The sequence below is a fragment of the Rhinichthys klamathensis genome, unplaced genomic scaffold (assembly GCF_029890125.1).
Source record: "Rhinichthys klamathensis goyatoka isolate OS25496 unplaced genomic scaffold, OSU_Roscu_1.1 h1tg000139l_1, whole genome shotgun sequence".
In the NCBI taxonomy this organism is placed as follows: Eukaryota; Metazoa; Chordata; class Actinopteri; order Cypriniformes; family Leuciscidae; genus Rhinichthys; species Rhinichthys klamathensis.
This window is the reverse complement of record NW_026606674.1, coordinates 711033-733953: the sequence shown is the minus strand read 5'-3', so window position 1 is coordinate 733953 and position 22921 is coordinate 711033. Positions and strand designations below refer to the sequence as shown.

General features: G+C 36.3%; 1 protein-coding gene across 2 annotated transcripts in view; it reads right to left on the bottom strand.

Moving 5' to 3' along the window:
- Positions 1–18856, bottom strand: part of arhgef39 (Rho guanine nucleotide exchange factor (GEF) 39) — a 45652-nt gene extending 26796 nt beyond the window's left edge. Inside the window, exons 1-5 of one of the 2 annotated variants that reach the window (XM_056257496.1) lie at positions 18768–18856; positions 12042–12234; positions 11136–11230; positions 3466–3586; positions 705–823 (exon numbers count right to left, since the gene is read on the bottom strand). In XM_056257496.1, the coding sequence (XP_056113471.1) occupies positions 705–823; positions 3466–3586; positions 11136–11230; positions 12042–12191 (485 nt within the window). In that variant the 5' untranslated portion in view covers positions 12192–12234; positions 18768–18856. Of the gene's footprint in view, positions 1–704; positions 824–3465; positions 3587–11135; positions 11231–12041; positions 12235–15791; positions 15867–18767 lie in introns of those variants that run through there. The other variant, XM_056257497.1, reaches the window with a different exon arrangement.
- Between the last annotated feature and the right edge of the window lie 4065 nt (positions 18857–22921).

The following is a 22921-nucleotide window of genomic DNA, read 5'->3' as shown; positions in this document are numbered from 1 at the left end:
TTAAACTTTAAATGAGCGTTAGATAACGGCAAAAGTTAACGGCATAAATAAATGAAAACACTTAAAACTAAAAACCATCAAGTGAATTTAAGCATCACAATATTATCAAAATGGATATTAATTTTGAGATTTGCTTACACTTTATACAGTGTTATTAAAGTTTTACTGTTTTTTAGGGCTGTCAAACGATTAATCACGATTAATCGCATCCAAAATAAAAGTTTGTGTTTACATAATATATGTGTGTGTACTGTGTATAATTATTTTGTATATAAATGCACACATGTATATATTTAAGAAAAATATGTTATTTATATATAAAAAATTTATATTTATATAAAATATACATAGGCTACATTCAGTCTATATACATTATATACATGCAAATATTTCTTAAATACACATGCATGTGTGGGTATTTATGTATTAAAAATAATTATACACAGTACACACACATATATTATGTAAACACAAACTTTTATTTTGGATGCAATTAATCGCGATTAATCGTTTGACAGCCCTACATAAATATTAACTTTAAGAGAGGATTATATGAAGCAAGAGTGATCTAAATGTAAATGAGCATGCACTATAAAAATACCAAATGTTAAAAGATAGCCGATAAACAAAACGAACCCCTGATACACTGATAATGGATAACCATTAAAGTTCCAATACTGTCACATGTGAGCTTGACAACTTACTGCTGGATGCGCTGAAGAGGAAGCAGAAGCAAGTCCTCAAGTTTCTGCTGATTGAACTCGGGCCTCGACTCCTGGAGCTTTTTAAACCGTCTGAAGGCTTTGCTTTTCTTCACTTGAACCTGAGAAGGAAATGAACCATGAATCAAAGATCTGCTTCCATGAAAACAACTTGATACAACAGTGGAGCACATTTGATAATGCAAGCGATAACACTGTTTACCTCCCACCAACAATTTCACCTCTGTCGATGATGCATGTGGCGTGATGTCTATTGAATTGTGTATTCAGTCTCGCTTGTGACTGAATCTCACTCATGCACAACGAGACATCTCTGTTGTCTCTTATCACAAGCTGTCTTCTGAATAGAAGCAACCCTGGTTTCATTATTTAATATACATCCACGCATATAATGTCAGGCTAATGACAGACAGAGTCTGAATTAGCATTGCAAAATATCACTTCTTTATGTAAAATTTGTTTTGAATTGTGCTTCTCTGAGAAAAGCATGGGTTGGTGCTATGTTTGTGTGCTAAGTAAATAAATAAAGATATCAAGTACACAAAACAATCCATCATCTTCAAACGGCCCACACCGTGAACAACACCTGCTCGGCTAGCATTTATGGCCGAGGCAGCTGGGGTCTCCCTCTGAGAAACACACTAACATTAAATCACAACATGTTGGACATGCTGTGAGAGGAATTCTTTATTTAGGCCAGCCAAAAAAAAAAATATCTTAGAACGAATCCTGTCATTTTAAATTGCCAGAAAGCTTTCCACATTATAAAATAATAGGAAAGTCATCAAAACAATAAAAGAGTATAATTTTAATATTAAAGTGTATACAAAATATAATTTTTATAAACAAAACAAAGCAGTAATATTAAACTGTTTTCATTATTGATAATAATAAGAAATGTTTGTTGAGCACCAAATCACCATATTTGAATGATTTGTGAAGGATCATGCGTGAAGACGTAATGATGCTAAAAAATTCAGCTTTGTCATCACAGGAATAAATTACATTTAATAAAAAATATTAAAATAAAAAAGAGTTCAGTCTCATTTGTAAGCATAAGAGAGAACAAGAGACTTATTTCAAAAACAATCTTAAGTCCAGTTCACACCAAGGACAATAACTATAATGATAATAACGATAAAGATGCGCCCCACTTATAACAAAGACAATGATATCGTCCGCTGGCGTGTATGCTAATATAGTTATATTTATAGCTATCGTTCTTGAGCCTTTGCGACCCTAAATTTTTGAACGGTATAAATAAGGCAAATATCTATTTATTAAGTTAATTAATAAATGTCTAATATTGGTCATTAACTCGTGTAGTATATCATGTATCACTAAAATAAATTGACTTTAAAAAATCTCATTATTATGCATTTACTAATATTATTATTGTGCCAAATGGGACAAAAAAAAAGTTTATTTGAAATTTAAAAATAAACTATTTGGGAATGTAAAAGGCTCCTTTGTTGATTATTTTTTTGGTGCTATTTTAACTATTTTAAAGAACGGTGGATCTTGAAGAACAGACTAGCCATGTTTGTGACACGGTGAACATGCCAGCCCATGTTTCCAGCAATTACAGCCATGTAGGCCTGGCGGAGTAATCGATGCTAACTTAAACAGCTCAGTCTGCAATCAATGGGAATCGGTCAATTGGCCACAGACGTATTCCTCCTCTTAATTAAGACATTAATATCTGTGAGGCTCCAAGCTTCCCCCAGCTAAATAAAAGCATAGTGTGGCTAGACGAGGCTTGGAAGAGCTTTGCTGCAGGGCTAACACTCGAAACGACCTTTCTGCAAACATATATTCGGTATCAGACGCAATTACTGGCATAGTACGAAAAAAAATGCCCCTTCGGTTCACCGTAAGCACACAGAATACAGAAGTTAGCACTAGCTTGGCGCTCCGATGATTCTTTAACCGCTAACTGATTTGGTCTAACAAGGAATCAGTCATCCGTACACTTGGGTACAGGTGCCTTGCCGAGGGAGGAGCTAATTAGCAAAGAGAGAGACTCCCCATCGCACTTTTTTCCGGCCGACTGATGGAGGCTGCCCACTTAAGTCAGGCGTAATGAGATGGTAGTGTTGGACCTAATGGTACCGCTGGGCTTTGCCTGGGAGAGATCTGTTTGCACAGAGTGTCATCCTAAAGCCTTAATCAGGTAGGTGACTCCATTTTTTTTTCACCGTTCCAAACGTCAATCATTTTGAATGGTGATCTTTGAGTTACTGACCCGACATTTTGTCTTCTCTTCTTTTTTTTCCCCCCACAAGGTTGAGCCGAACAATATGGTACGGTGAAAAAAGGTGCCAAAGATGAGGAGTTGTACAAGACTTAATAGGTTTGGACTAATTAGAAGTGGAGCATGACATACTGTCAATCCTATGCATTACCATAGATCTATAATGAATACATATTCATGATTTCATATTGATAGACATAGCCACCGGCTTTTGTGTAAGGAGATGACCTCTATCCAGGTAAAAGAACACATTCACTCAGGAAAAGCCAATACAAATGATCATTTGATTGAGTAACTTTCATAGCAGGTGGAATAATAATTAGACTTCCTTTAAAGAGCAATGCAGAATCAAAAGAGGAAAATGACACAGTCAGAGAAATTGTAATACTTAGTGAATAATAACTAATCTATGGCAATGTTCAAACAGGTATTACTCAGGCCATACACGCAAAGAGTAACATACAGAGTAAACACTGAACTTTAACTTACCATGAGGACTTTTTTAGCCGTCTGGATGTTGTCAACGTAAGTATTGTACAACTGCAGGTGAGTGCAGAACTCCTCAAACCCGACGCCAAACCTCCCCAGTTCTAGATGAGTGAGTAGGGTCCTGTTAAAAACAAAAAGAAGAATTGAAAATATGATTTGCTTTAAATGGTGTAATTTAGTAAGACTTCATTGTATTTTTCATACCTCAAATGCTGTAAATTAAAATAAAAAATAAAAAATATTAAATACTAAATAAACTCATTAAACACACACATTATATATATATATATATATATATATATATATATATATATATATATATATATAATATATCTATGTATTTATTTTATTTATGTATCTATTTATTATATATATATTTATTTATTTATCTATTTATTTTATATATATATATATATGTGTGTGTGTGTGTGTGTGTGTGTCTTGAGCATCAAATCTATATATATATATATAAGTGTGTTTTTAATATGTATTTAATATTTATATATAAATATTGATATAATTTATATATATATATATATATATATATATATATATATATATATATATATATATAATGTGTGTTTAATATGAGTTTATTTAATATTTGTATATAAATATTAATATATATACTACATTCAATTTTATAATTAATAATTTGTTTTATTAATTTTTAAATGATTCATCTAATTATTTATATATACATATAAAAACATACTTAAAAGCATACTTTAAAATTGTGTCACCTTAACAATTAAGTCCTGTTAACTCAATAAATACATAAAAACGTTACCCTACCCTGCAGTCTTGCCATCGCACTCCAAACGCAATGATAACCCTGATACTGTTTTGGAAATCAAGGCATTTCTTGTCACAAATAATGAGGGGGGTTAGTTCAGAGGCAGAAGTATTTGCGAAAGGAAGCGTTTTTAGTCAGATTTGTGTGGTGTCATCCGCGGGCCCCTCCCTGTGGGTGACATACTTATTTAAGACAAGGGTGCTGGGGCTACCGCCCAAGGGCAAGCGTGTGGTGCTTTGTAGCGGGAACGCACCCATTGCGAAACCAGGAACAAAACAAGGCGTTCAAGAGGAATGGAAGAGTTGGTGCTCTGGCTGTCAGGCACATTAGGGTGACATGGGTATAATTCAAGGGTGAGGGTGTTGACACTTGTGAGGGAGCTTATTATCCAAACTAGGCGAGGTAGATATCGCACATACATACCGCTTAGACCAAACAGAAATACAGGTACGGATACACGCACACACTCTCCCTAATGATGTTCCCTGAGACTTTACGTTTTTTACATGCTGGAAGAAGGAGCATTTTGCGGTTGAAGTTGATTTAAATAGATTTTAATGAAGTTGCAAGCCAAGGTAGCCTCTGTTCATAATCAGGAGATGCCAGAGCAACCGAGAGAGTTCTAACGAGGGCAAAGGGCGGGAAAAATAGTGTTTCCTTTTTCCTCCTCACAGCCAGAGGCTATTATGATAAATATGAAATTATGACTTACATTTTTTATGCTCTTTTTTAGGGCAATTAAATTCTCTAGCCGTCAGGAAGATGACAAAGATAACATTAGCATTCCTCCTGCGTCACGTTAATCTACATTAATGCTTAGCGGTTGCGACATCTGGGTCGGGCACGGACTCAACCAAACAATGGAGGCCTATGTGGCTTCATTTGTGGGAAAACGAGAACCGAGGAATACTAATTATCGCCTATGAATAGTTAGCAGGAACACAAACACTCGTAAAAACACAAATCCGTACAGGACCCAAAAGCATCGTTCAGTTTGTTGGGAGACCCCCTCCTTCCCTCGATAGTGACAAGGACCCTCTTCCTACATTTCGGAGACTATTTGATCTCTTTCCACACCACATTTACTGTCATTAAGAAAAGACACCCCAAGATGCACTCGTTCAGAATATTTATCTCTCAAATACGTTTTTGATTCAGTGCTACTTAAGTGACAGCACTTTCAAGTTGGTGATCACTGTTACGGTGCATTCTGGGATAATTGGGTTGTTCCCACTATTGCCATATTCCCCTCATCAGATAAACAGGCATAATTCTGATGAATGGCAGCGGCATGACAATATATTCAAGTCTTGTTTGTTTGTTTGTTTGCTTGCTTGCTTGTTCAGAAGCATTTCATGAATCCAGAATGTATTTAAGTCTTTACCGACCCAAGAGTATCATATCATGTACAAAGAATGAACTTCAAACCAACTGCATCCTATTCTTTTAGGCTTAAATATAGCTGACAGACATTTTTAGATTTCTTAAGATGTCATCGCATTAACGCCGTCTTTGAGGCAGGCAACCATCATTTTTGAACGCTTTTATTGAAAACTGGGAAACATTGGGTTGCATTGTCCTTAGGTTATATAATTACTCCAAATATCTCAAAAAGCATAAGAAAAAAATACAATTATTTGAAATACATCAGAAATGCAAAATAAATTCTGCTAAATGCATAAAATGTGGTAACAAATTTAAAAATGAAAATAATTTTATCACCCTCATGTCATTCCAACCCTGTATGACTTGCTTTCTCCTGTTTAACGCAAAAGGTTTTTGAAAAATGTTACAGCTGTGGATATGAGAGTGGATAATGGCACAACAGCTGTGTGTGAGGAACAGACCAAAAAGTTATTTACAAAAACAAACGTTGCCATGAAAGTGATAGCCGTCACCATTCACTTTCACTGTATGGAAAAGAGCAGCTTGGACAGCCTGCTAAATATCTCCTTTTTCATTCCACAGAATATATAAAGTCAAATGAGTTTTTGAAAACATGAAAGTGAGTAAACAACGACAGGATTGCAATTTTTGGCTGAAGAGTAAAATCTACTATGGTTAAAATTCATATACTAAAAAGTGCATATTGTGCATGACAAAAACAAACAATCTACGGCTCACCTTCTGCCCCCGTTCTCTATTTTTCAGTGTTACAACTAGTCCGAGATAAAAAAAATGATGATTTCAGCTAAGGATTGAAATAACCTTCAGCAGCCAGCGCAGATATCAACATGCATCTGAAGAAGCTTCCTGATAACGATGTGGTTTTGGAGTACGCGAGCACTTTATTCGTTTTAATCAGTCAGCCACTGCTGTCTGTTCACAGATCTAAATTGAGAGACTGCCATTACGCTTCACCCGGCACTTCAATAACCGATTCTAATGATGATATATGGTAACCAAGCACCGATTTATCCAATACATCCGGCTCTAAAATTCAGCCCTCCATCTTCATTCAGCCACTGTTTGTAGAGAGGCCCGTCAATCAGGCATTGATGGGAGCCTCGGGGACCCACGGTGATTCATTATTCAGACAATTTTATGATTCTCGATCAACGAGGCCTGGATGAAGCCCTCAAAGGCAGTCAGTAGTTCCCCTTCCAGTCGTTTGGTAATTCGAAATATGCACACAACGAAACCACGGGGCAGTAACTCTAACGAGAACTTCGGCCAATTCAAGACTAATGAAATATCTTTCACCATGTTCCTCCTGTTGGGAAACGTCTCTCCGAGCTTGTCAGGCAAATTCTCTGAGATTGATCAGGTTGTTAAATATATCAAACACTGTTTCACCTGCACTAAGAAGCGATGATCTCTCTAATACAGGCAGGCTATTGGACATTAGGAGAGGGCTTCTGCTTTTGCTTGTTGCTTTCAAATGTGGTACATCAAAACACCAAAAGCTTCACGAGAGCTCTGTGCCATAGATAGCCTCAGATAAAATGAACAAGAACAGGCTTCTTGACACCTGTGAGTTAATTTGTTGTTAGTCTGCCCAGCCCGCATGGGAAGATCAATGCCGACTGCTCTTCAGGCCAGTTTTTCTGATGTATTATTTCATCTTCTGCAGCTCTGACTTTTCATTTGCTCAAGCTGTCATAAAGGCCCCTCAAGCAGAGTGTCTAATCGTCTGTATGCGGAAGAGTCACAGCTGGGCTTCACAACTTAGCATGATCACTTTACCACTGATGAAATATAAAGACGTTATTAAAGTCATGATGAAATTAAAGGTCACTATTTCCTTAAAATTTACAATCTTGCTATTATTTCAGACTATGACTAAGAAATTACTTATTTTCATCACTCTCATCACACATTTTCCACACCCCTGCCCTATAGTCAAAAGTACCAATACTTCACTTCAAAGTTATCTCAAATTTAAAAACATGTTAGTATAATTTGCGTATTTGTATTCGTGCTCTGCAAGCGCTCATGGCAATTTTATTTAGTATTATTTTAATCAGTGTTTCTCACCTGGTTTGGCCGTGGTACCCATATTTTCCCATGGTCATTAAGCTGCGACCCACATTTTTATGAATTTCATCCTAGCTAATTTATCTCTCAAAAATGAGTGACACACACACACGTAAACTGTAAGAATATCACTAACACTGATGATTAAACACTATGGGCCCCAGTTTAACGATCTGAAACGCAAGTTTCAAGCGCGAAACGCAAGTAACTTTGTGGTCGGGTCTTGGGTGCTGTTGCTATTTTACCGGCGGGATAAATGGCTCTTGCGCCCGACGCAAGTTTAAAATGGGTTGGTCTGAAATAGCTTCATTATTCATAGGGCTGTCACTTTACGTTCGAAAATCGATTGCACAATCGAACGGACCAACCAACATAAGTATCGAAAACGAAAATAGGGAATCGATTTTAACGGCCTTCTCTCGGAGCGCGTCCAGCTCGTCACGACACGCCCGCAGCGAACGCGCGTCACACAACAACTGCAGGCTCTGACAAACACACATACAAACTATACTATACTTCTGGATAATGTGTCCCTTTTTACAACAAAAATGTGAATTCTGCCGGTATTCAGACAGTCTCATGCATACAGATGAGATACAGATTCGGCCTACAATCGCCTACGTAGGCGAAATTTGTTTGGCATTTCTAATCGTAAACACAGCCATGTCGAAGCCTGCAGTAATGTTTTTCATTGATGTAATGGCAGTCCACTCTGCTTATTGTTTTTCGAGAATCTTGCACTCCTGTTTGTCATTGTGCACGAAACTTCATGCCAATAAATCATCAGAAATATTGCTGACTTATGCGCGTCTCAAGCGCACTCTTTACGCTCGTCCTAACGCCTGTTAGTTGTCCGTGGATTTGCCTACATTTGGCGTTGAAAATGGAAATGTCTTTAGACATGGAAAATCAATTTTACAATCGATTCAATGAACATTTATGTCTCAAAAATCGATCAGGATTTTTTCACAAAAGTGACAGCCATATTCATAGGTGTGGTTTGGGCGTAACATGAAATAAACCAATCAGAGCGTCATCCAACATACCCTTTAAGAGCAGGTGCGCTTGTTGCATGGCAGATTGTTATTATTATGGCGGATTTAGCAGGCGCGCACCAGGAGAGGAGCCGAGGAGACCGACGTTCTTGTCAGGGCAGTGAAAGACAGAGAAGTGACGTTGTATGGGGACGGGAGATTTTTTTTTTCCTGGTTCTTAACGGACAAACTAATTTGTCAGATGTCCTTATATACATATGTGTCTTGCCACTATTGGGCAAACAGGTCTGATCCGTCATTACTACAATTAGCCTGAAAAATTTGGGTAAATGTGTAAGCTAGATTTAGGCCTACATTTTTTGACATCTTCACACCACAATGATTTCCCTCATGTGTTAATATTTTTCCTTGTTATAATGTATGATTTGCAAAAATAAAAACTGCTGCATCTGTGTGTTGATGAGAGAATCAAAGTTATGCGCGTTGTGCACCCGCTACATTATGGCCAAGCATGCGCGCTTAAAATAGCATTATGAACAACGCACAACGCGCCACTGACTTTAGACTGGGTTTTTTCTGGTCAGTGGCGGAATTGTTTTATAGAACAGCAAAATAGCAATAGGGAATGTTTGCGCCGAAACACGGCTCCTTTTTGCGCCGACCCGCCCAGGGAGCGCAAGTTCATTTCCTGTTTACCGACGTGCGCCTGTGGAGGGAAAAGCCCGCTTTGCGCGGATGCAAAATAGGAATGATACATGCGTCAGTGTACAAAGTCATTTGCGCCGGGTGCAAGATAGGGCCCTATAAGATTATAAAGTAAGGCTATTAAACAGAAGTCCCAAACTAGTTTTTCATAATAATATAGAGTCAGCAAGTTAGTATGAGGCATTACAGTCATCACTTTACAAGTGAAAATAAAGTGGAATTTTGGGATAAGGTTACAGAAATCGCACCTCCACATTTGCGAGCAAAATAAAAGAGTGTGCGCGTTTTTCGTTTTTCTGAGGTGTGACACTTTTTATTTTGTAGCAATTTGCGAAAATAACTTTAGAATAATGACGCTCAGGGATGCATTAATAAAAGTCTTGCATCAGAAAAACATTTAAAATTACGTGTTTGTTGTCATTTCTTTGACTGTACTCTTCGACCCACTCAGGGGTGCGTTTCCCAAAGCCAACTATGGTCGCAAGTTCCGTCGTTACCAATAGAGTTCAATGGAAATTGCGATCATAGCTTTCGGGAAACGCACTCCAGAACGGTCTTTCGACACTGATTTAAATTATTTAAACTATTATAGTATTTATTAATAGTTTGAATTTAGTTTTATTTGTAATATTTCAGATACATACAACTTTTGTAATTTTTATTAGTTTTCTTTTTTATAAAAATACTTTTATTCAGTTATTATTTATTTTATTTCAGCTTTAGTAATTACCAAAAAATATTTTTAACAGTTTTAGTTCACATTAACAATACTGACTCACAGTCAAATGCATTTCTTGATATTGATGTTGGTATGTCCTAAGAAAACGTCGGACAAAAACAAAAAGGATTTGTATATAATATTAAATCTAAACGCAGCCCAACAGACCTGCCACTGTCTACAGTATGTTGTTAATATTAATAAATCAATATTGATCCCCCCACAACATTTTTTTTTTTTTACTGTTCTTAATTATTTATTGGCTATTACTGTTTAATTACTTAAACTCGAAGGCTACAACCATTATTAATTTAATTTGTTAATATTTTTATTGAATCATATCAATAAAATATTATTTTGACTTAATTCAAAAGCATTTTTGGGTATCGAAAATCACAAAATTGCCCAGGTCATGGGTGTGATCCTAAAAATACAAACGCCTTGTACTCCTTTAAATAAAAGCATTTGCCATGTGCATAAGCACAAAAAGTACATTAAAACTATTGAAATTTTGGTATTGTGACAACCCTATTCCCCTCCAACCCATCAACTTCTCAAGTTCTGATGAAATTGCAAAATAAAAATGGGTTGCGAATGGCGTTTCATGTTGACATCAACGACCGCAAAAGCTTATTTTTATCAACACATAAAGCTTGGAAGACACAAACAGTGGCCATTACGAATAGGCAGCCGTCACCAATGATGGCAACCATGGCGGATAACGTGAAATACACCGGGGAAAGTGCAGCTGTAAGCCTAAATCCAGCATCCGCATCGATTCGCAATCCAATTAAACAGAATAACATAAGATAAGGCACACCAGGCAATCTCCAAGTTCTCAAACTTGATTCTTCTGTTAGACCCCAATTAATACTCCCCTACCCTCTCGTCCTTTTTAAACGGTATCAAAGCCAGCCACCCTCAGCCGTCTCTCTCCCCTGAGCGCGAATATTCGCTTAATTATTTAAAGGATACTTACTGGTTTATTAAATGAATGGATTTAATTGAACTGAAGATGCTTTCTCTAATGTCCTGCCTGAGGGTTCCTTTGGCCTTCAAGATCTCCACAAAGTACTGGAGAAAAAGAAAGAGACAGGAGGGAGAGAAAATTTAATTTTCAGACGCCACTCGTACATGACTCTTCATCTTACCGAGAGTGTCACCTCTCTTCGCATACCCTTGAGACAAAGCGAGAACAAATCTGTGGAGAGCTGAGCATTTTGCAGCAATGACATCTCAATTACCTCCAACGGCTTAATATGAGCTGCATATCTAACACAACTTCACTAGAGGTGGGAGACGACGTGAAGGAGGACGTGCGGTTTCTCGAAATAAGTTTTGATGGTCGACCGTTTAATTAGAATGCGGCGTTATAAAACAATGAGACGGACAGTTCAGTAGTGTGTTAGCATTTCAAACGGCCATTATTATGTTATACACAACCTGTATGAGTGAGATTCAAGTGTATATTTGTGGTTACACACAACATAATCTACATAATACGCACAGAAAAGGCTTTGAGATCTCAGCGATCTTAAAGGTAAAACCAATTAGCCGCAAAATAAAAGCCTTGAATAGGTTATAAACCATGAATTTCAAAAGAATAGCCCTGCGATGGTGTCAAGGACCACTCAATAAATAGAAAACCTTGTACTGTTGAAACTGTGAATAAAGCTCTCCAAGATAATTAGAATTTCAGATTTGTATTAATTAGGATATTCTAATGTTCAACACATTGCAACAAACGCATTATTCTGTTGCTGCTCTCCAGGATGACCGAGTCCAACCCTGACAAGTGTTTCTCCATCAGCGTATTGTTTGATAAAAGATCGGCTAATTCAGCCCATGGGCGTGTGTGTAATGTTGGGCCTGTAGAGAGACTAACCGTGACGACTAGATCCAGCTGTTCACAGTATCTTTGTTCGCTGTGCACTAGCTCACGGGCTGTGCGGCTCCTCTTCCTCTCCCAGCGGTCCCGCTGCTCCTGAATGTTGCGGCTGCCCATGGGGGTGAATGGACTCGGAGCAAAACTCATGGCCGACCAGTTGATGGTGCTGACTCCAGAACAGTGTTACTACCTACAATGCAGAAAATCACTATTAAAAAGCCATTACAATGACTGGTTGACCAATATTGCAATTTAATGACAGAAAATGAAATATATAAATCATTTGGAGTTATAATCAATTTATATAATCCATCAGCAATGAAATAAACACACAAACATACCTACATAATATATATATATGTAAATATATATAAGGGGTGTGATGGTACACATGATGTGCGATATTGACGAGACAATATTTTAACACTATTTTTAAGAAATCTTCAATGACGAAATTTATGACTCACAAAATGACTTTCACTATGAAATCACAAAATGGAAAACAATACAAGTGCAATTTTTAAATATTTAACAGTAATCATCTTCAGTTGTACTTTCTGAGTATCATATGCAGTAAAAACAATTTATCACAACAAGATCTATATGCTCGATGTCAATGACAGATGTAAGACTGAATAATTTGATAAAAATAATGTAATAATAATTGTTAATATATTATAATTTTGTAGCATTAGTACTATATATTATACATAGTTTTAATTTATTAAACTATTTCAGCCTTTTATATTTAATTGGGTTTGCTTATGTACGTTTTTTAATAATTAGTCTAATAATTTGATTAAAAATACAGAAAGTTCATATAGGCTATACATATTATAACATATACATATATAAACACACACACACTGTATATATACATGTATGGAAAAATAACTTTTTGTGATATTATATTATATTATGAATTAAACGATTATATTTATTATATTAAATTATTTAATATAATCATAAATTAAATATTACATTTTATAATTAATATTTAGATAAATAATACAATGACAAAGTTAAAATATATTTATTTTTAATAATATAATTATAACCTATAATCATTTTTATTATATTCTTATAATTTACTTAATTCTATAAAGTACTTATTGATAAAACAACCAATTCAAATAATATCATTTTAAATATTGCAGCCAATCAGCCATATATATTTTGTTGCGCTCAATGATCAATTATTTATAAAGCACTTTTAAAAAAAAATTCATTATTTATATGATTAGGGCATTGAAAATCCATATTTTGACATTTGTAAATTACAGTCAATAATACGGTAATATAACCAAGCGAGCGCCATTGGCTGCAAAGACCAAGTATAAGGGATGACCAGCGATTCTGTCCCCTGTGAATTCTTAATGACAAACAAACAACATATGCAGAGGGTAAGCCACCAATTAAGGGAAGCCAAGCCTACACACATCCTCAACAACACTGAACAACACACACTCTTGATCTATGACTTAGTATGTGCTCTCTCTCTCTCTCTCAGCTAAGTAAAGTCTCTCCATCATGGCTCCCTCCCCCAGCCGGTGGTGTTGTCCCTGGACTCCGGGGTGTCCTCTCTGCACTGCCTCATTAGTGTCAGCTCTAATGGAGCGTCAGGGCCAGAAAGAGGAACGAGACCAACACTTTAACAGCAATTAACCCTTGTTCCCTCCCGAGGGAGGCTGGCGTCAGCCCTTCTATAACACACTGTAAACAAGGCAGCCCGATCAACCCAAAAAGACCGAGAGGGCACACGAGCCGGTGTGCATATGAGCATCCATGAGGAGCGAAAGCACCAAGAAAGAAAAAAATCCCATCCCATATGCCTTTGTGGTGCCGGTCCCCTTGTTTGTACAAAACCTCCATAAAAACGCAGCAAACGTGAAATGCATCCCCTGAAGTTACGCGTGCCCCATGAAGCCTCTGCTAAGTGCTGCATCTGAAGCCATGGTCCATTTTTACCAGCAACTTACTGTAAATTGCATCACTCTCGGCACTCAAATAAGCAGTCAATTTCAAGAAATATTGCAGCATTTTAGGCCCAGTGAAGCCAATTAAAAGCCAGGAAAAGGAGGACTGGGGTCAGGAGTACCTAGTTAAAAAGACTAAATATGGAGCAACCAGCGGGGTTTGTTTGCGTAACTCAGCGCTTATATTAAATAAGACTGCTTTCTTTTGTTCAGGAGAATATGATTATATGCTTACAAACGGAGAATTACTGCAGACAAACTCTTGTTTTCTTAACAACACACTTGCATCTAAATATAGAGGTGTCGGGTAACACCTGTAAATGAAGCAGTGTAACATCATCAGAACAGGCAAGTCCACAGATCTGCCTCCCAGCAGAGCCACATGGAGCTGGAGCGCATCCAAACATTCCCACTCAATTTCACTGCTCTGATGGTTATGTTAAGATACGGTGTACATGATTTCACCAAGTACATCATGTTCCTGGATCACCCTCACCACAGCATTCTAATCCACCCATCAAATTTGAGGGACAAATTATCATGACTTTTTGCATGAATTAAGATTTTACTCATTTCCATGAGGTTTGCAGGTCAGGGAAGTTTACCTGATATGTCTAGGTTTTTTAATGTGGGATCCCCGAATATAGTAAAATTATTTGCATTTGGGTTCAGTTTGACACCAACAAAAAAAGTTCAAATAGACCTTATTGACTAGCTGGATTTGTTTTTATTGTATTTTTCTTTGTGTTTTTGCCACGGAAACATACTTCTATAGAGTCTACATTTATTCTGGGATGTTTAAAAAAAAATGAAATTTATGAAATATGATGTGTCCCATTGAGAAATTGTGTTTATAATCAGCTCGCAAAGCTAATAAAATTACCAGCCGTAACATTTTAGAATTAAGAGTAACACTTGACAATAAGGTTCCATTTGTTATCATTATTACTAGCAATGAAAAATATTCCTAAAGCATGTATTAATCTTAGTTAATGTTAATTTAAATGTAGGCTACAACTAATTCATTATTAGAATCAAAGATTGTAGGGCTATTTGATCATATTATTTAACGGACATGAAGAGTTGTATTTATTTATTTCTTACTAGCGTTAACAAAGATGAATAAATACTGTAACAAATGTATTGCTCATTGTTAGTTCATGTTTTTTAATGCATTAACTAATGGAAACTTGTTGTAAAGTGTAACTGAAAGTATATGAAAACAAACACACTTTAAACAAACTTCCAACCCTGATTGGTCTCAGGGTTCCCAAACAGAACCTGAGGGTTAAATAAACAAATAGGTTCATTAGAATCTAGTTGATTAACAATGAAATTCCTGTTGACACCGTGAATAGCAAAACTCTTCATGTCATGAAGTGAGTCCAGCGTGATGTTTATTTAATCTGTTTGTTAAAACAAAACTCTCACTTTCGACTTTGGATAACTATTTAAAAAACAGATGTTCAAATTATACACAAACCTTACCAAGTCGCCACTTTGAACGCATTACAAAGGCACTCTGCATTCATTTAAGTCACCGCTCGCGACTGACACAATATTCCATATTAAATATGACATACATGAACTAACGTTACTCAAAAAAAGAAACACTTGTTAGCATAGCATGCACTTCTGTTTTCATGTGTCTTTGAGGCTTAAACTATACTGTACAATATATTACTTCTTAATAAAGTCGCCATTCAAAGGAAATCTGTAACGTTTATAAAAGGATATAGATTAGCTATATAAACATAAAAACATTCCATACCTCTTGCTTTTCAAATTGAATACAGGCGCTCTTTCTTACGCTCTCAGAAGTTCCGGGTTTTACTGCGCTCTGATTGGTTCTCTCAACCATCGAAACTTTGCCGTCCCCCGTGACGTCATCAATACATTTAGTAGATATAGCGCTAGGGGTCATTTCACGAAAAGGGCGTCATTTAATATACTGTAAGTGTAAACCAATTACATTTATTTAAAAGTAGAAAAGCTGACGTCAACAAACAAACAAATAATAATAGTTAATATGAATTAGTCTTATTTGTCTTTCTCCGAAATGATATGGCTATAGGCCTATCTTATAATTACTATTATCCACTCATTTGTGTGTGTGTGTGTGTGTAGTTATATATATATATATATATATATATATATATATATATATATATATATATATATATATATATATATATATATATATTTTTTTTTTTGGGTTAGGTTTGTCACTAAGGAAACAATCCACAATGTGCCAGCATCAAATTCTATAAAAACACTTTGCAGTGTCATTTGTTATTTTGTTATCTGTCAGTTTACTTTCTCAGTTTACAGTTAGTAATTTTTTTTACTTTCTTTAAAAAAGGCATACACTTTTATAGAATGATTATTGTCTGACCACCACAGGCATGTTTTATACCCAAGATTAAAACTTTTGTGAGTGGATAGATTATTTATGACAAGTTTGTTTACGATCATTAAAAACAAGAAGGAGCACACATGAGAAAAGTACTTATGTAATTATGATGCTAAACAGACTGTCAAACCTCAAACTTGTGCGCCTTCAGAAGTGTCTGAGGCATGTTAGGTGAATCCAACAGCTTCAAAGCTGAAAAAAAAAATACTAAATTTATCTTCTAAATAAGACGAACCATTAATTTTACATTTAACTTCTGCATCTTAGGAGTTAAGAAAGGGAGTTTAGTCTATACTCCTGATGATTCATCTTAGGAAATGAAGGGAGGAGAAAACACATCTCAGCAAATTTCTGCTAATTATACAAGAGTGTTGGCAAGATGAAAGTGATGCCCCGTGATCAGACTTGGCACAGTAATAGCCCCCAACTCCTTATAGACAGTCCCTCTAATATAAGGAAATCCATTAGGACCCGCAAGTTGTAAAGTGCAACATCAACTTCTCAAACTACTGTATATGCTTCTCCTTCCTCTTCCCACAAACAAAAAGCTCGCAGCTCGACATCAGCGAGAACACTGACATCTAGTGTTGCCTGTGTGGCTATCTGAAGGTTTCCAGCCTCTGACCAACATGACAGATTGTGCAGCAACCTGCTGTATAATATATGACCAACAGGTATGATATTATAGTCCTCTTGCATTAAGAACAAATAAAGCATTGAGCTGGTATAAAGCATAATTTGGGCATTAAAATTAGACGAATTAGAGTTGTTGTGTATTGCACAAAAAGGCATTTTAATCATTCAGGATGTGATGTTACATCCAAACCATCATAGGCAATTACTTTTGACCCTTTCCCATAGGCTATTTCTTTTTTTTTTTTTTTTTTTTTTTTTTTTTTTTTGAATATGACAAAATTCCCCAGCAATGTTTGGTTCCCGGAACACTCGTTTTTGCTTATAAAAATAATACCTAAAAAAAATGTTGAATGTTATGATTTGGTTTCCAAAGAATTAACCAAAGGGAAACCAAAACTCAGAATACACTCTTTTTTAAACATCAGTAATTATTATATATTTTTGTTTCGAAAAAAAAAAGCTTTATTTTGCATGCTTCAGAGGGTCAAAGGGATAGTTCACCCCAAAATGAAATTTAGGCTAAGACCCGCGTTCACACCAAGGACGATAACTATAACGATAACGAGAAGTTCTCAATATAAAAGAATAGCAGAGTTCACACTACAACTATAACGATAACAGCACAGAGAAACAATATCGTTGGAATCACTTTCAGAATATTTTGTTTTTCAGCTGATGAACGATAAAAACAACGACAGCCAATCAGAATCCATTCTGCTTTAAGGGTGCAAGCATTTAAAGCAGCAGATGACGTAACAGCGGCACACGCTTATAGTAAACAGAATGATCGTCCGCTGGTGTGAACGCTGATATAGTTCTCATTCTTGGTGTGAATATGCCTTTACCCCTCATGTTGTTCCTAACCAGAATTATTTTCTTTCTTCCGTGTTTTGGTCTATACAATGAAAGTCAATGGGGTCCAAAACAATTTTTCAAAAGCACGTTTTGTTTTGATTGTAAGTGGACACAACTAATGGTAGTTTCGAATGATTCCTTTTATATGACCATAAATAATGGAGTATTTTAAGTAGATTTAGCTGCTTTGTGAAAACAAATCCACCAAAATGCACCGGCACGTGCGTCGAACCCAGAGGGTTAAACTATCATCTTTTGTGTCCCACAGAAGAAAATAAGTCATTCCGATTTGGAACGAGTGTGGCACAATTTCCATTTTTGAGGTGAACTATCCCATTAAAGCCACGCAGGACACAGTGAAAATATATTAGCCTACACAACTCAATATGCCCTTTAATACGACAACACTTACAGTGTGCAATGTTCCCCATATCATAAGAGCTGTTTCTCAAGTGCCAGATGAGACCGTGCCCTTGAGTTATGTTTTCTCTGTGAACCAAAAGCTCTTTGTGAACATACCTGAGACATCAATGTCAGGAGCAACTCTTCAGTTACAACTAAAAACTATTAAGTGAAACACATTCATTCTGGTGTTTATTTTCACATAGCTTTGTATCAGATCACCTATTAATGTGTATTATACGCATGTATAAGCTATTAAATCGTACAAGACTGAAAAAGGGGAAGCAATGTGAATCGTCAAACTGATAAAATACATCTTTAATGAGAGCTTCATTAAAATGTAAAATGTATGACAATATTGGCGGCTCTGCTCTTTATTGTTTTCAATTTTATTGTGTTTCCAGAACATTTGGTATTATAATAATTGGCCCCAAAACAGACCTGTGCAAATTAGGCCCATTTTGCCTCCAGGCTATTGAGGCATGAACAGTCAGAGACACCGCAGACAAAGGGTCCTTTTTCACCTGAGGAGAGAGGAAGGGGAAAAAAGCGGTAGGAGCGTCAATAATCTACACAAGTAAAGCAAGTCTCCCAAGGTTTTTCAGCCCTGTGGTGCATTATTCATACTCACCGTAGCCAGAGGACTCTTAATTGACCCTTGCTCCTCGCAAAACTTCACCAGATGAAAGAATGCAATGTTTTGTAATTCAACTTTTTTTTTTTTTTTGAGTCCCCCTCACTCCAACTCAATAGTATTGGATTTCTGTTCATGAATTATTCAGAAGCAAAAGAGAGAGGTAACCCTAAGCTTAGAGATGTCATAAGAAACTATGCTGCAACTGCAAAACATATCGAATCACTTAGACAAAAACAAACACGGACCCATCACAACAAATAGTGTTCGGGGCCCCGTGATCCCAAAGCCTTTTGAGGAATTTACAGGTCAATATTCTTATTTAACAGTTGAGATAAGAGCAAGGAAAGGGACTTTTGATTTTGAACAAATTATGGCGGCTGCGCGGCCGGACGTTAAGTGGCTTCATGAACACACTGTTTGCTGCTGAAGTACATGATTGTTCTCGTTAGTCTTAATTACTGGGATTTGTGATACACCGAGGGCATTAGAGGGCAGAGACTGTTTCAGGCTGTTTATAGTGATATTACAGACCTCATGAAATCAGTTTGGGGGCTTTTGATCCAGATCTATTAACTTGGAGGTCAGCTAAATGCAATTTTTGTTTTTTTTGTTAATACAAATTAAAACAAAATTAAACTGAATATTCAAACATGTTGAATATTAATTTAAACATATATCAGCGTTTAATAAAAAGAACCCAGTGTTGTCATCATTAACTGTAACTAGTAAAAAAAATATTTCCATTAATTGAAATAAAAGCTGAAAGCAAATACACAAAGAAAATCTTAACCTTAAAAAAACGTATAAATGCTAGAAAAATGTGAAATGTTGCCATGGCAAATAAAACTGAAATAATATATATATATATATATATATATATATATATTATATATATATAAATGTCAAAAGGGCATAACAAGATTTCTAATTTAAACTAAAAATGGTATAAATTAATATGAAAACTGAAAATATAAAATAAAAGCTCATTAAAAATATTACTATCATAGTATAATAACTTTTTAACTTTTTAAACTTTTGTTCTTTTTTTCCTTTGCTATGGCTAATATCTTTCATGTTTTTTTTCCTATTCATATTTTCGTCAATATTTTACATTTTTACTCACCTTGATGTGCACTTTTCCTCTTGTCCTCATTATTGATGTTGAAATAAAAAAACTTAATTACTTTTTTGTCATTCATTTTGTTGATGAGATTATTGCATATACTAACAAAGTCCTAAAGGTTAACCAAATTCACTATATAGCCTATGTTTTTAAAATGTACTCTCTCAAACAGAAAAAAAATGGTTACACTTTATTTTAAGGTGACTTGGGCCTACTGTAGTTACTTGCTCAAATAAGTACTGAGTAATATAAATTACTACAAAAACTACATGTACTTACTATAGAGTTACGGTTAGGGTTTGGTTTAGGGTTAGTTGTAATTATGCATAATTTGCTAGTATAACTAGCAAATACATGTAGTAGTGCAACTAAAAATAAAGTGCAAAAACTGTAAAAAACAGACCAAAATATGGTTGACTCATCTTAAATTACCGTCCAATCACATGCCCTCTAGAATGAGAGTGCCACGCCCCTAATACCTATTTAGGCCCTTTAACAAGTCCGACTCAAAAGAGGAAATACGTAAATAAGCCATGTCACTTCAAAGTCATCTGAATCAACTCTATACTTTCCCCGGATTTATTTGACCTTAAAACCATACCTTTAAAGTGTGCATATATGCTACTCTGGATTAGAAGGTAAATGATAGATTAAGTGCTGAAAATAAATCATGGACAAAGCTGAAAACACATCAACAGAGAATCGAAGGGGGTGAACAAGGCGAACAAATTGAAAGAGTGCAGAGGATTTTCAAAAGCAATTTGTTGTAACTGCCTATTGGTTGGCTTGATTAAAGTTCTCAATCGTCCCCCGCAACCCGACTCTCCATACTTGTCGCCGTTTCGGCATGTTTGAAAATGGTGAGCTCATTAAAGTAAAATGACTGTTTGGCCCTGGGGAAAAAATAATCACACGGAAACAAATAGACACAAAAAAGTGGAGTGACTCTCCAGTCGAGGAGGACCATAAAAAAAAAAAAAGAAAGTGTGCCGCTTGCAAAACCCAGCGGTTTTCATGGATAATGATAAACTGTCATGCCTGCAATTACCGCGAGCACAGGATGCCAGGGTTTTATGCGTGTCAATGAGGTTTGCTCCTAATTGACGATGGGGGACACTAACTCTCTTGAAAGCTGTCATTCAACCATCAAGCATTACGTCGAGAGGCTCACCTATTGAATTTTCGCCTGCGTTTTGCACGCGTGCGCTCCAGGTAGCGTTGTGTTTGTCATTTGTGAACGTCCATCACTGTTGCATTTGTTCTCAGGCGTCCACTTTTGGGAATGGAAATTAGAGCGTAAAAGTTTGCTCTGTGCACGGAGGGCCGGCTGTCACGCTTTCGCTGGAAACGCATCTAAAGTTAAACTCGTGTGACACTAAATGTCCAAGCCGCGTTTTACCTGTGGGACAGAGAGAATGTTTCGAGTTATGCTTGGGTTGTCACTGCATGTGTTTAACCAGCACCCAGACCTCTGGGATCCCATTTGAGTCAAAGCTGCTCCAGCAGTGCAAGTCATAGTGAACAAACAAGAGGCATCACATTCTTTTCATTGCAACCTTATTTTTAGCTGCCTTTTATCTCGTTATAATTGGTTTATTCTCTCAAGATGTTTTGTCTTTTATTTCAAAGTGATTAACTGCAAAGAGGGTCTGGTGAGCTCATGTTGCCTGTTTCATTTGAACATATTATTAGAAATCTTCTGTTCCTGATATGTCTGTTTTAATTATTAAGATTCATCCAACTTCAAGTGTGACTTGACAATGCAAATACACTCTTGGAAATGTCAAAAACAACCTATTAGCTACTTCTCAAGACAAAGTCTCACACTGGTTAGTTTAACTCATGTTTAAAGGGATTTAACAAGCCAACACTTTTATTTCTTTAATGTATACGTATAAGTAAAAGTTTAAGTGGTCCTGGTAACGACTTCTTTTCATTGACCATTTTCAATCACTCTTTTGACGTTTAATTAACGGTCCTGAACAACATACACATACAATTATAATATTAAAAAATAAATAAAAGTAATATATTACTATTGTATATGTATTAATAAAATAATAATGAAGTATATCATAATTATTAATAATAAGGAACTGGAATTTGTTTGTTTGTTTGTTTTTTGATTACATTAAAAATATATGATTTTCTAGAGCTGAAAAACTACAAACATGCTTAAATTGTTTACATTTTTTTGTAGGATATGTACTTTTTGCATATTTAATTTATGTGCGCGTGCATGCCTGCATCCCCTGAACTCCCCCAAAACCTGAATAAAGCAGCATGTGTTGCTTTTGAATAATCTGTATCACCATTAATGCTGCCTGACTCTGCCGTCTTAATTCGTGGCGAGTTAGTTTTGCCTGTAGCAGCTCAGTGTACCAGAATCCAGCAGCTCAGGATGTTTCTGTTGATTGGCAGTAGCACGCGAATCCCAATGAGTGTGTGATGTGTGAGGTCAGCTCAGTTATCCTCAGCGCCATTGTTTGCTGTAGCTTGCTTAACTTCCTCGATGCATGCCCAGAAACAAGGTGCCTCCATCTAATGATTCGCCTTCCAGAATCCCCCCCACAACCAATTCCCCCAATGGGTGCCGTGCTTTTAAACTCAGCTGAAAGCCTATTTACCCACAAATTAAAGCACAGCATCAATGTGGCACCAGTTCCAGTGCATTCGGAAAAACAGGGCAATTACTTGGAAAGAGCGCACCTTGGGAATAGCGCTCATCGCAGGAGAGTGGGTGCGAGTCGCAAAATATCTGGGGTTTGGGGCTCACACTGAATATGCAGAAAAAACTTTCACCATGAAGTTAAAAAAAAGAGGCATATCCCAAAA